The sequence below is a fragment of the Culex pipiens genome, chromosome 2, assembly GCF_016801865.2.
Source record: "Culex pipiens pallens isolate TS chromosome 2, TS_CPP_V2, whole genome shotgun sequence".
Taxonomy (NCBI): Eukaryota; Metazoa; Arthropoda; class Insecta; order Diptera; family Culicidae; genus Culex; species Culex pipiens.
The window spans coordinates 126,485,661-126,499,535 of record NC_068938.1 but is presented as its reverse complement, the minus strand read 5'-3'; the positions used below and the strand labels follow the sequence as shown (position 1 = coordinate 126,499,535).

At 40.2% G+C, this 13,875-nt stretch overlaps 1 protein-coding gene across 2 annotated transcripts in view; it reads right to left on the bottom strand.

The window, feature by feature from the left end:
* The window catches only part of LOC120412524 (failed axon connections), a 92,160-nt gene extending 78,638 nt beyond the window's left edge, over positions 1-13,522 (bottom strand). For both annotated transcript variants that reach the window (XM_039573019.2, XM_039573020.2), the window contains exon 1: positions 12,427-13,522. In XM_039573019.2, coding sequence (XP_039428953.1) covers positions 12,427-12,861 — 435 coding nt within the window. In that variant the 5' untranslated portion in view covers positions 12,862-13,522. The remainder of the gene's footprint in view (positions 1-12,426) is intronic.
* Positions 13,523-13,875: the final 353 nt, after the last annotated feature.

The window sequence follows — 13,875 nt, the reverse complement described above, 5'->3', positions numbered from 1 at the left end:
GTGTTGAGTTGATTTTTATTTATTTATTACATACGCGAAAAGTGGCGTTGGATTATGCCGAGGGAGGGTTGCAGCCACCGAACATCCGCGTTGTTTTTTTGATGTTTTATAGTGAACTTGAAGCTTTTTTGCTCTTTAGAGCTTCACTAGAAGACGGTGATTTTAGCGGTTTGCAGACTGGATTTCACCATTTGATGTGATGGTTGTCTCAGCCCAAGTTGACTAGAAATCGATAATTGGGAATAGAACCACCGTTTTATCGATAAGAAAAATTGGAAAAAAATTCTCAACAATTATTTAGACAGAAACTGCTAGAAATGATTCTGCTATATTATAATGTAAATTAAAAAAGTGATAACAAAGTAAAAACTAAAAATCAATCAAATCCAAGCATTACTTGAAACACTAACTCACAAACACGACTCAAATCACTGTTGTTGTTGTCCAAATCCAAAACCTGATAGAGAGCATTTCGACGTCGTCGTGCTATCTTGTCGCACCCGCCATTTCGACGTTCCGAGAAAAACGCGTTTTAATGTTTGACCTTGAATATACAAAAACGAGAGCACGCAATGTTAACAATAACAAACACGTTTTGTTTGGCTGACCATTCTGTGCATTGTCCCAAAGTTTGGTTGAAGTTGGTTGCTGGAGTCCCGAGTTATAGTTACAAATGTTTACGGTAGTCTAGCTTGTACGTGCGACAAACGCATCCTGACTTTCCTGGCCTGAAATCCCTTTGGCCTTTTGTCGCACTTACATCAATTTTCAGGGAGTGACAAGATAGCACGACGAGATTGAAACTTCTTTCATATGTAAAGTGACAAAAATGCACGTAGTTTTTTCGGTTTTTGTTGAATATCTCAGGATTGAAATCGAATTTTGGGGATCTGTGAAGGTCAAAAGGTGAGGCATTGTGAGCTGCACAAAATGGCGTTCTTAACTCAATTTGGCCCAAAATGCACGTACGACAAGTTAGCACGATGGCGACGATTTAAAAGTACGCGCGACTCAGACAGAGCTGCACTGGAAAAATGCGTTCAACGTTTTTTTCATCCCTCGCTTTTTTCACGCTCTGATAACCCGGACGAATCTCCGGCGTATTTGTTAACACGTGTGTGTGTGTTTGTGGGTGTTGCTCGGTTAGTTGTCATACACATTAATTTTTTTTCTGTTCGAAACAGAGTTGGAAACTTCAGACATGGTGGCGTTTTTTTTTTGTTTCAGTGCATGTTTAGTAAAGATTGGTAAACATTGGAAATGGCGGGGAAAAGTTTGCAAATTTTTCGTCTGCGCCGATCGGTTTCCACGTGCAACACAACAATTCAGCAGAGAGTTTGCTTTCCTTTGGCGGCGAGAAAAAGTTTTGCTCGTTCCTCTGTGAAAGCTTTGACAGTTGTTGTTGGTGTTGAGCACACGGTTAACGGTTTTGCTTGAAAGGTTGTTGTAAAGTGATATCATGGCATTAGGGTTTCTATCATTGATTTGGTAGGTTTTCCAAGATTCTAAGATTTAAAAACTTAGAGATTCAAAGATTCAAAGATTCAATGATTCAAAGAATTAAAGATTGAAAGATTGAAAGATTCAAAGATTCAAAGATTCAAAGATTCAAAGATTCAAAGATTCAAAGATTCAAAGATTCAAAGATTCAAAGATTCAAAGATTCAAAGATTCAAAGATTCAAAGATTCAAAGATTCAAAGATTCAAAGATTCAAAGATTCAAAGATTCAAAGATTCAAAGATTCAAAGATTCAAAGATTCAAAGATTCAAAGATTCAAAGATTCAAAGATTCAAAGATTCAAAGATTCAAAGATTCAAAGATTCAAAGATTCAAAGATTCAAAGATTCAAAGATTCAAAGATTCAAAGATTCAAAGATTCAAAGATTCAAAGATTCATAGATTCAAAGATTCAAAGATTCAAAGATTCTCTATACAATTTTTTGGAAATTTGTATGGAAATTTTGTTACGAGTGGGGAGGGGGTCCTAAAATCCAAATGTTTGCGTCACGTAATGAAAGAACGCTCCATTACAAAAATTAAAGCGGCCAGCCCTACTGCGTTGTGTTTAACGTAGAGAGGATTCTGAGAAAAGATCGCATTTCACAAAATCTATAGGGGATGAATTAAAAGATTTTTAAATTCATTGACGAAAGATTTAAAGATTCGGAAATTTAAAGATTTCAGCATTTTAAGATTCGATTCAAAGAGTTATAGATTCAAAGATGGAAACAAGAAGAGATTCAAAGATGGAAAGATCCATTCAGAAATGAACAATGTTTCAAACGTTCACAAATGTTTTAGACTTGAATAATTTTGAGGTTTGGAGATCTATGAGTTTTCATAGTTTTATGATTTGAGGTTAAGAGGCCTTTATGATTCTATCAAAACTATGAAAATCAATTTGAAGTTACAAAAAAAAGCATTTTGAGAGTTGAAGACTTGCAAATTGATCATGACGAAATGTTGTTTCTTTGATTCCAAAATCAATTCTTCATAAAACTCAGTTGAACTAGGACGATCTTAGAACCCTCGAACCAAGTCACGGTTCAGTGACCTGAGTCACATCGTCGCAACTTCGATTTGATGTACTACAATCGAGAGACGCTCATGATTCGAAGAAGAAGATTCTCCATTCGCCAAGCATAAAACGACGACATCTGCACAAACTGCTGGTTCCCCCACGCACCACAACTTGTAAATTAAGTTTAATGCCGGGTTGACTTTGGACGTGAAACCAAGCGAAATTTCCCTCGAGCTCTCATAACTCATTAGTTATAGGTTGTCAGATGGTTTCGCGGCATGATTCTTGTTGCAAAAAATAGTGCTGTAATTGCCTCGACCTGCCTGGTCGTCTCAAGAGCTTGATTCTAGAAGCTCCTCGAGCCCCACTAGGTGGATTAGCTCTGCCCTGCGAGACGACTGCACTTAGCACTCCAGCCTCCACTTTACAGGCCGAGTAATCCTTTGTGGTTCTCGAGTGCGGTTCCCCCTCCGATCAGTGACCGCTTGAGCACAAGCACGACACAAGAAATTGCAGCCCCGGGCGAGAGTGATGAGTTGAGCTGAATCGGTTGACAGCGGGTCGTAACGCCGCTACTCTGCGAAACTTGGAGATGTGATAAATTCGCAATTTAGTACAATGAATCGTAATACACACGGACGGACAGAAAATTGCATCAGCTGCTGCAGCTGCTGGTTTGGGAATGTCCAGCTTGGAGTGTCCAAGGGATGTCGAAGATGACGGACGGACGAGACGCGTTTGCACTTAAGCTTAATTTTCACGAGTTCGTGCGATCCCCGGCTTCTTCATCTTGAGAGATTCGGAGAGAGATGCTGGCGGGGCGATAATAATAACGATTACGGACAGTTGAGGCGCGGTGGCCACGCCGTGTTTAGGGGTGCTGCTGTTGCTTCTGCGAGAGGAAAAATAGAAAATGCCAATTCCAAACACTTGAAAGCTCGCGCGAGTCTTCGCCGCGAGATCGAGATCATCATCCACGCAGAGCAAAACACAAGCACAACTTCCAAACCAGCAGCGAACCAAGTACAGTTCATCGACCTTAATATTGAATTTGATAATTAAGCCTTCGCGAGCTCGCGCTCGCTCGTTTTCTTTGAAGGCAGAGAGGAAAAAAAAGTTTTATTATACCACACTCCAACTCTCAACTTGGCGGAGTTTCGACGGACGGATTGATGCTTTCGTCCGGCGTGCTCCGACCAGGGGGTAATGGTCATGACGGAGTTGATGCAACGCGCGAGCTTCCTCAGCGAACTGTAGCGGACGCGGTGGTGACCTAACGTAACATGCATAATATAATGTGCCGAAACCGTGCAAAACTTGCTCACAGCGTGTAACGTTGAGCTTTCACTTGATACAAAACGCTTGCACGTTGACAAATCGTTAGATCTTTATATGGTTAAATCTTGAATCTCAAAATATCTCGAATTCATAAAGACTATGAATCTTTGAATCAATTTTTGAAGCGTTTTTACGGGATGTCCACGCATCCCTCCTCCCCTGTAGATTCTGTGAAAGTGATCCGTTCTCAGAACCTTCTCTGTGTTAAAGACAACAATCTTTGAATCTTTAAATCATTGAATCTTTTAATCTTTGGATCGTTGAACCTTTGAATCCCTTTTATGAAAAAAAACCTTTGAATCTTTGAATCTTTGAATCTTAAAATCTTTGAATCTTTGAATCTTAAAATCTTTGAATCTTTGAATCTTTGAATCTTTGAATCTTTGAATCTTTGAATCTTTGAATCTTTGAATCTTTGAATCTTTGAATCTTTGAATCTTTGGATCTTTGAATCTTTGAATCTTTGAATCTTTGAATCTTTGAATCTTTGAATCTTTGAATCTTTGAATCTTTGAATCTTTAAATCTTTGAATGCTTGAACAGCTTGAAATTCTTGTTGACAATGTGGTTCCTGGACGACCTCTATGATATCCAAACACCGCCATAGCTCATGTTCCAATTAATGCTTATCGCTCACCCCAAAGCTCTCGTCGCCCCTTCCACCCAACCAAACCCTCCCAAAATGACCTCACTCCTTCATCTGCACTAATTTGTTAGTGCATGCAAAGACAAATTTTACGACCCGGGCCCAATTTCCGAACATAGACAGAAGATGACCGGCCGGCCGACCTCCCAACGACTTTATCTCCCCCCTCGGTCGTCGCAGTCTATCATCATCTGGTCACCCTCGTGACATTCTGTCATAATTGGTCCCACACTGCCGGCCCAGGGTTGATAAGGCCAACCCACACGACACGATGACACCAGCCAGCTCTTTAATGGCCACTATAAATTGTTACAATCGCGCCAGTTCATACATTGTGTTTGGGACGAAAGAACTGGACCCGTCTAATCTAGCGAGAGCGCGATAATTATTTAAATTAAGGAATGCACTCCCTCGGAACGGGATATTTTTATGAATTTATTACATTGAGAATTGTGGTTGGAGCGAGATGATTGCACCGAAGAAAGTCAACCGAACTGTGATTCCGTCATGGCTATTAGTTCTGAGAAGCTAGATTTAATACCAGCATTCCAAGCTAAATGCCACCCTTTTTTCACAGCGATTGAAAACCTATATCGAACGTTAATTCAATTGAATGACAGTATCGAAAAATCGAGGGAAAGCGGGCTTCGACTTCAGTGGCATCCACTCATATCGAGTAACATTTGGCTGGCTGCCGGCGGCGAGGCTAATAGAATTTGCTCAATTATTCAATTGATCCAATTGAGCCGGGAACCCACCCCACCAGCATGACTCCTTTTTTTGATAGACGTGCATTACGTTACTGATACACATGGTTATTTTTCAGAGCTGTCAGCTGAGAGTGCCCCTTTTGTAGGGTTCGGATCTAAACGATTGATGGAAGGGTTAACCCGCGAGTTCGATTTATTTGGACAAACCAAAAGCCAGCTTCATTGAATATCCTACATCAAGAGTAAAATGATCTCGATTTGTATTGGGAGAATGCTGCTGACACCAAATTCATCTGTTCAGTATCTGGTAGTTTAATGGCGAAGAGAATCTTCTAGTCGAGTCAAAGGCACGGACTTGTCAGGTCAAAGGTTATGGGATCGATTCGCGCTTTTGATTGTTCGCTTCTCAGTTCGCTCACTGTATTGAGAGATTGAGAGAACTTTGCTCTCAGTTGGGTTCCTCAGAATCCCACGACTTCTTGTTAAAAAGGAATCATGAACTCGAGCAACTACGGGTCCATTTCTCGAGCACTGAGGGGAGTCGTCCTCCAATTGCTCTCAACCTCTATTACCACCACGGGAAACCAATTGAAGCCGATTTTGGGCACTCGTGCCGAGAAGATCATCATCCGAGGCCTCAAATTTCTCCCGTCCCCGGGGTCAACCCCGTTGATGATTATCTCTAAATCTGGTCCAGACTTGGCGGTGAAACCCAGCAACCTGTAGCTAGTTGATGGCAATTTTTAGATGATTGCGAAAAAAAGTCGAGATAAACAACGAAACGCACACACATACACAATTGGGTGGTGTTTTACCATCATTGGTGAGCGCGAATCACAGCCGCCGAGGTAATTAGCAATTAGGAAATAAATTATCATTGCGCGGAGAGGAGCAGTGAGAGATGCTAGACTTTCCAATACTGGGGTCCAATTAGCACCGGTATTCAACCCGGGGTACCATAAACTGCCGCCGTAAAGGAAGACTTCCAGCCGGGGCGAATTTCACTGTCTAATTGCTGTGCGAATGTGTGTGCGAGCTACCAAATCAAATCGACACTGATTGATGGATTGTTGTTTATTTTTTGGGGAGTATCACGCCCGATTGCGACTTTTTATTTTGGTAAAGGGAAGTGGCATTTTCTTTCCCTGGGGGGTGTCCATATTTAAGCATATGTGAACGATTCAATCGAGAAAGTTGCCAACTTCCGGAAGGAATCAATCAAACTTCAAATGTTGTCATGAATCACTTTCTTTCAGAATAAGTAGCTTTTCAGATATCTGAGCAAAAAAAACACGTGTAGAACAAGTTCTTTCTAGCTTCTCTTGAATCAAATTTTCATATGAAACCTCTTTTTGATTGAACTAGGGGAAATATACCCATTTTAAGCCTAACAAGCGGTCGTGTTTTAATTATGCTGGATAATCTGGCGTGTTCCTTGAAATATACTAAAACTAAGTACACCAACGAGTAGAGCAACTTTTTGTGAACATTTCTATTTATTTTCACTTTTGTTAAAAGTTATGCTATTCCTTTTACAAGCATTTAAAAAAATAAATTCCCAAATGCATTCTAATCAGTCGCCCATTTTCCTATTTTCAGCTTAGTTCTTTTTTTTCTTCCAGCGCTCTTTTGGGTCTACTTAGTGCTGCCAAAATTGATGAAATTTTAAGCGAACACTCACGAAAAGTAGCATTTATAGCGAAAGTTTCCTGGCAGCACTTGCTCACTCCAACAGGTTGCTGGTGGTGTTGTTCTTTGTTTGCCTTCGCTTCTCGCTCGGTTTTGTACAGCCTTCGATTGGAATGGGTAGTCAAAAACTAAACGTCAAAAGACTTGGCGCGTTTGTTTTTTTGATGGCGCTTGCTAATTATTTACATGTTTTGGGGGTTATTTTTAAAGTGAGTGACTAACTAATGTGCAAAAGAACATGTTGCCGGTAGTTGGAAGCAATTTTATACCTTAAGCGCTTTGAAAACGTTAGCGCAAGTGAAAAGATATTGATGGCGACTTTCGTTAAGAAGTTGAGCTCTCATCTTGCGTGTGGATGTGTGTGCCACCAAAATGATTAGAAATGGTCTCACAAAATAGAAATTATGATCAAAAGTGCATTAAATTTGATATTTTTGGCCAGTAAATGGCATAAATTTGCGTACATACTTGAGGCGGTGCTGTTGCTGGTAAGTTTATAGCCTAAATAGTATTTTTAGAGCTTTAATCGAGCATCAACCCCTTCATATGACGAAGATAGGTGTTTGATTAGAAAGGGTATAATTCCCCAAGTCCATTTTGCTAACACCGAGTTTAGAAGGCATAGCCGGACTTGCAGTAGGCTTCATCTGTGGAATGATCAAGAAGATGACTTCCATTACAAATTCGCGCTAATTTGGTTGTCGCCTTCGGCGTTCCCTGTTCAAGATCTAGCCAAGGTCCTTGACGAACAATTTAGTCTCGCGACTTTGTCGCGCCACCATTCGAGGGTGTAAAGAAGGCAAACTCGTTGTAATACGACCCAGCGTCGCGACTTGTCCACAGACAACGACCTTCCTGACGCGCGCCAACAACAGGTAGAACCTGTCTGCGAGCCATCCCCTGGAGAACTAGTTCTTCTTCTCGTTTGGTCATTTCGTTTTTTTTTTTTGACGATTGTTGAATCGATGCGTACGTCTCCGGCAATTTACGGTCAAGACGAGGACGGAACGCTGATGAAATCGGTGGGTTTTGCAAATTTATAGGGTCGTTAAATTTTCATAATGGTTACTGTCTGGAAACGTCGTCCCGAAGGGTTTACCTGTTGAGGGGTTAGTCCTTCCGGATGACATCATCGTCGTCGAAAGCGGAATTTGCAATTTCCAGAACCCGATAATGTCTCGCCACACATTTATGGGTGAGAAGGTGTCGCGATGGCGATATTCGCCGGAATTGTCCTTTCATGGGCTTTGGTTAATTGGGTCGTTGTGGGACTAATGGAGTTGGGAAGGCAAGGGCGTGGCGGGTTTGCCATTATGGTTTCAAAGTCGTTACAATGTTTTAAAATGATGATTTAAAAAGATAATCTGGTTTTTTGGTGCCATTATCTTCATAGCTAGAGTTAAGCCCTTCAAGTGTCAAAAACTTTCAGAAATTCTTAAAAATTGCGTGCATTTGAGATTCAAATTTGAATGACTCGTGTTTCGAAATAAAATTATTTTTTAAAATAATTAATCAAACTCAAATCCAATTTCGACGCAACTCAGTTTTTTCCGTTGCAAACAATGCCCAATTAGGCAATCGATCAGAATGACTACTATTTCTTCGAACTAGTAAATACGATACTATCTTGTCACAAGTCGCTTTTTGACGTTTCGAGAAAAAAAACGCATTTTAATGAATAAACAAAATATAGAGCACGAAATGTAAACAATAACAAACACGTTTTGTTTGGTTGACCATTCTGTGGATGTTCCAGAAGTTTGGTTAAACGTGGTTGTCCGAGTCCTGAGTTATAATTACAAATGTTTACGGTAGTGGGGCAAGTACGTGAGTCAAACGCGTTCTGACCTGAAGTTCCTTTAACCAGTTGTCGCACTTACAGCAATTTTCAGGCTGTGTCAAGATACCACGACAAGATTGAAACTTCTTTCATATGGATAGTGACAACAATGCACGGAGTTTTATTGGTTTCTATTTGATATCTCAGGATTGATAATGAATTTTGGGTCTCCGTAAAGCTAAAAAAATTAGGCATTGTGAGCTGCAAAAAATCGCGTTCTCAACACAATTTGGTCCAGAATGCACGTGCGACAAGATAGCATAACAACGACGAATTGTGTTTGTATTTACTACATGCTTTGACAGCAGCAGTGTTGCGAGTTTCTTGATAAATGTGAGTTCCGTGTTGCCAGTTTCATTGTTTACAGATGACTTATGTCTTTAAAATATTTCACTCACTAGTGAGATTTTTAGAGCGTCAGTTAAATTAAAAAAAAAAAAAAACAAATTAATTTTAAAACAGTTTTAAAAATATAAAATCAAGAAATGATCAGATGCTTCAATCACACTATTCGAAGTAACGTTATATCGAGACATGATCCTTTTCTGAACAATAAGCTCATTCAATAGTTCTTATCTGGAAACTGCACTTTTATGCATGTCACGCTCCATAGTCGGGGAGTTCCCCCCGTTTGAACCACCATATTCATTATGTTATCATCACTCTGGTGGGTGCTCCTTTGTCTCCACTGCTGTGAGTCGGAACAATCTCTCCAGTCCAGATGTACGGTTTTAGGCACGAATCTCCGTCCACCATGAAAGCCTACACACACGCACTTTGAGACATGACCACTTCAGCATGTCGTACGCGTTTCAGGACATCGGTATTGGTGACGTGTCGGGACAACCGTCATCATCGTCATTGCCGTCCTTTGGCGCGGGAGTACGCGAGTCAACTCCCGAGGACATCACCAACACAACCGACGGAGTGGTGTCCTTTTCGATGTGTGTTGGTGCGCGGTGAGTTCGCACCCTCACAACTACTTCGCGGTGAATCCGAACTGGAAGGATTCGGGTGGGACAGGAGACTCGGAGAGCGAAGCGAGAGATGGAGAGAGAGTGTGGGACACTTTTGCACATGATCGTTGCAGTTTTCGACCTCGCGCCACCACACCCTACCTGGCCGCAGTCTTCCCGGAGAGACCATCTTTGGGGCTTCGAAAAAGGACCGGTTCTGAGGGGTTAAAAGAAGAACTGCCTGAACTGGAAATCGAGACGACAATACATTGGGGCGAGCTGTGGGACATGCGTGCGTGGGAGGACACGAGCTTTCCGGCGGCGGCGGCGGCAGCTCAGACTCCCACACGTCTCGGTTCGGTCGGTGGTACATCGACAGAGAGAGAGAGAAAGAGATTCGATGGGGGGCAAAGTGGATAAATCTGATATGCTGCTACTTTTATCAGCAGAGATTATTTGAGCCAGCATGGGGTGCGAAGTTAGGCCGAACCAGATCCTAGCTGAATTGAGTTAGGAGAAAGGATTGGATCGCCAGCGAGGACGGGAAAATCGATGCATGTTTATTCATGCGACATGTTTATTTCTTTTGTTAACAAATGCAAACATGTACTGTGGATGTGAATCATCACGACGGATTTGAGGGGATGATTCGAAATTGGCTCGAAAAATACACGGAAATACACTCAACATAATTGCTCCACGAAATCATGTATTTTTAGACTATGACTACACAGAAAAAAAGTTGAATTTTGGAATGTTGAAAATTTGGTAGGTTGAATATTACCTTTTTTTTCGAGTAATATTACATAAAAAATGTGTAAAAACCTGAACGTAAACCTGATGAATATTCATCAAAAACTGATGAAAATTCATAATTTTCTTTACCCCATTAGCCTTTTTTACACAAATTTTGTCACCATTTCCTGATGAATATAACCATCATTTTTTTTTTTGTACCATCATCTCGGGCGAATCGGGACAAATTGGAAGAGCCTTTTAAACCATGTTGGCACTATATTTTGATATTTTTCATTGGTTTTGGAAAGAACAACAGCATTAGCAAAGCGATTTCATTCTTATTTAACTTGCAATATTTATTTCCAAAACTTGTTGATTTTAAGATACATTTGAGCAGAAAATTATTTTTTTTATAATTAGAATTAGTTTTGCTCCAGATGTTCAAATCTGAATTTCATTAAAACCGAAAAATTTATAAAAATTTACGTGTTGAATTTTTGGATCGCTATTTCAAGAGTTTTTTTTTGAATAGGTCCTATTAACATATGAAAGAGAATAGCTTAAAGGACCTTTAAAAAAAAACTCTAGAAAAAAACAAAATTGTTCGTCTAACGCAGAACTTTGCGCCAGTTCGATTTTTCTAAGAGCTGTCAGCTTGACAATAGTCTGCCAAAGAACGGAAAACACAACAAAATGGGAATTAAGTTTTGTATTAAAAAAAACTTTTGAAAAACAATAATTGATTAAAAAACTAGTTAGAAAACATTGATTATACAATTTTAATCTTTGCATTTTACTCAATTTTTCAGTTTCAGGACTTAAGATCGGAAATAGAAATATTTTCATAAATTCGTTGATATTTTGCAAATTTGTAACAGTAGCTCAACAGTGATAAAATGAATATTGTGATAGGGTTATTTTACCAGGCTTAAAATTTTAAATAATGTTTTTATTAATTTTTGTCCTAGGATTTTTTGCGATTTCACGGAAGCCGCGTACCGTGAAATTTGCCCTCGGCCGTGAAATTTTGATAAAAACTGCGAAATGCCACGTAATTTAAACACTAAATAATGTAGTGTCAAAATTGCACATCGTTGTATTTTTAAAAAAACATTAATTTTTAGATGCAAGGATTCTTCAAAATTTATAACAGGAATTTTTATTGCAAAAAATTTACACAAAAAAAGAACTCATTTTAAAAGATATTGTTCACACAAAAAAAATGTACATTTACAACTAAATCTTGTGCAATATAATGTTCATGTGTGCTATTATACATGAAGAAAATTTTGATTGTGATTGATTGTGAAAGAACTTTATTCATGGCTTGAATGAAGGAAATCGTAAAGCAGTGTGAGCTTTTTTATTTTGAAATCTCTGTAAAGTTCCTCATAATAAATAAACAAATTTATTATAACATGCGGAAAAACAAAAAATATATATAACATTAAGCTTATAAATGTTAAAAAATTGTTAAAGCATTCATTTGAAATTTGCCTAAATTATTTCAAAATACATTCTCAAATTTCAAATTTTATATCTCTAATTTTACTTCTTGAAATAAGTTGATAATGATTCTGCAAAATTTCACAAAATTCTGCTCAAAAAATAGTTTAACAAAGCTTTTTGAAGCTAGATTATAGAATGAAACATTAATATCTATGCTTATTTAAGTAATTAAAGAAAATCAGGACTTACATCCAACATTTATGAATTCTCACAATGGTTTTTTTTTCGTTCTTCGTTGTTGTTCGTGAAACGAATCAAAATTTTTAATTTATAAACACATGAAAAAGTTTGTATGAAAAAAATGTTTAAAAATTTAATTGACGGCAAAAACTTTCTTTTAATTTTGCTTGAAAACGACAACGATGAAATTGAAAATAACATTTGAAAAGGGTCTGATTTCTTAATTAGGAAACATCTTGAAAACAATCTTACTGTTTGGTGTGATAAATAAGATTCCAAACTCATCCGTCACCTACCTCATACTTGAGCCCAGCCAGTCGCAGCCAGGTTTCCACCTTCAGGCAGTACGGCGACATCGACGGCAGCAGTGGCGTGCGCGTGAACTGGTACAGGTACACGACGTCCTTCTCGAAGTTGGCCTTGTGCACGGTGGGCTTCACTTCCTTTTCCTTCTTGGCCGGAGCAGCGGCCGCGGCTTGCTCCGTGCCGGAACCGGCCGCCGCCCCATCGCCACCCGCACCAGCGTCTCCGCCACCGGCGGCGTGATTTTCTCCGGCGGCCGCGGCCTCACCCTCCTTTTTGTCACCACCCTCGGCACTGGCGGCGGCGGCGGTGGGCGCAGCAGCATCGTCGGCCTTCTTTTCGGCCGCGACAGCCGCTGGCTGCTCGGTCTTCTTCTCCTCCTCGCCGGCGGCGGCGGTCAGAGGCTTGTTCTCGACTTCTGTGGCCATTTTATCTCTCGGGATGCGATGTGTGTTCTTCGGGACTCGGGCAGAAATCTGGCAGAAAATTCACGCACACAACGTTACGGCGGTTGAAATTTTCGCACTTTTTGGGTTCACTTCTTCGCTCTTTTTATTTCGGCCTGTTGAAAATGGACCGGAAATATCACTTGGAAGGTTTCCTTCTTTTTTTTGTCAATCACTTTTGATTCAATCAAAATCACTTATCCGAGATTTAATCCAAGGATTTCTTTCAGAAAATAACTTTTCTCCTGAAAGGACACGACGAAAAATCCGGGTAGGCGTTGCTAGGCTAGGGCAGCTCAGGACACTCACTCTAGGGTCGTCACTTGGCAGACTAACGAACACAACGAGAGACACACACGATGTTAAACGGTTAAACGACGGTACTGTACTGCACACCCCTTGACGGCGGTTTGAAACTCCAAACGCGATGCGATGCGATAGAAAGCCGCGATAGACAGTGTCGATGATCGGCGATGAATGAACGATGATCTTCGCGCGATGAACGAACGAAGGGGGGGATGTCACTACGACCAAAGTAGGCTCCTCGGCGGGCACTAATCCTCAACCAACAGAGAAGAGAGAGATAACTGGAATGGAACACTGTGTGTGAACGCTGGGGCGGTTGGCTCGATACAGATCTAGGCGGCTGCGACTATGCTTCTGCCTGGCTATTAGCCTGTCCCATTTTGAGGTCATGTCGAGGAATTTCAGGTGCTCACTTCTTAAATGATAGATTATGATGTTAGGAACAATGTTTTCTTAGACAAGAAAAAATAATAAAATACTTTCTCGCACCCCCTAGTCGATTTACTGAAAAAAGTCACTTTTTTGAACAAATTTTCTAAAATCGCTTGGAATCAATACAAAAACTGTTTCGATCAGGTGTGTATTATCTTCAAACGATAGGTTTTTGTCCATAGATTAAGATGCACTATCAATATTGGACGAAAATTTAAGTTTTTGGACTCTCCCAGGCGGATTTGTGTCGAAAAAATC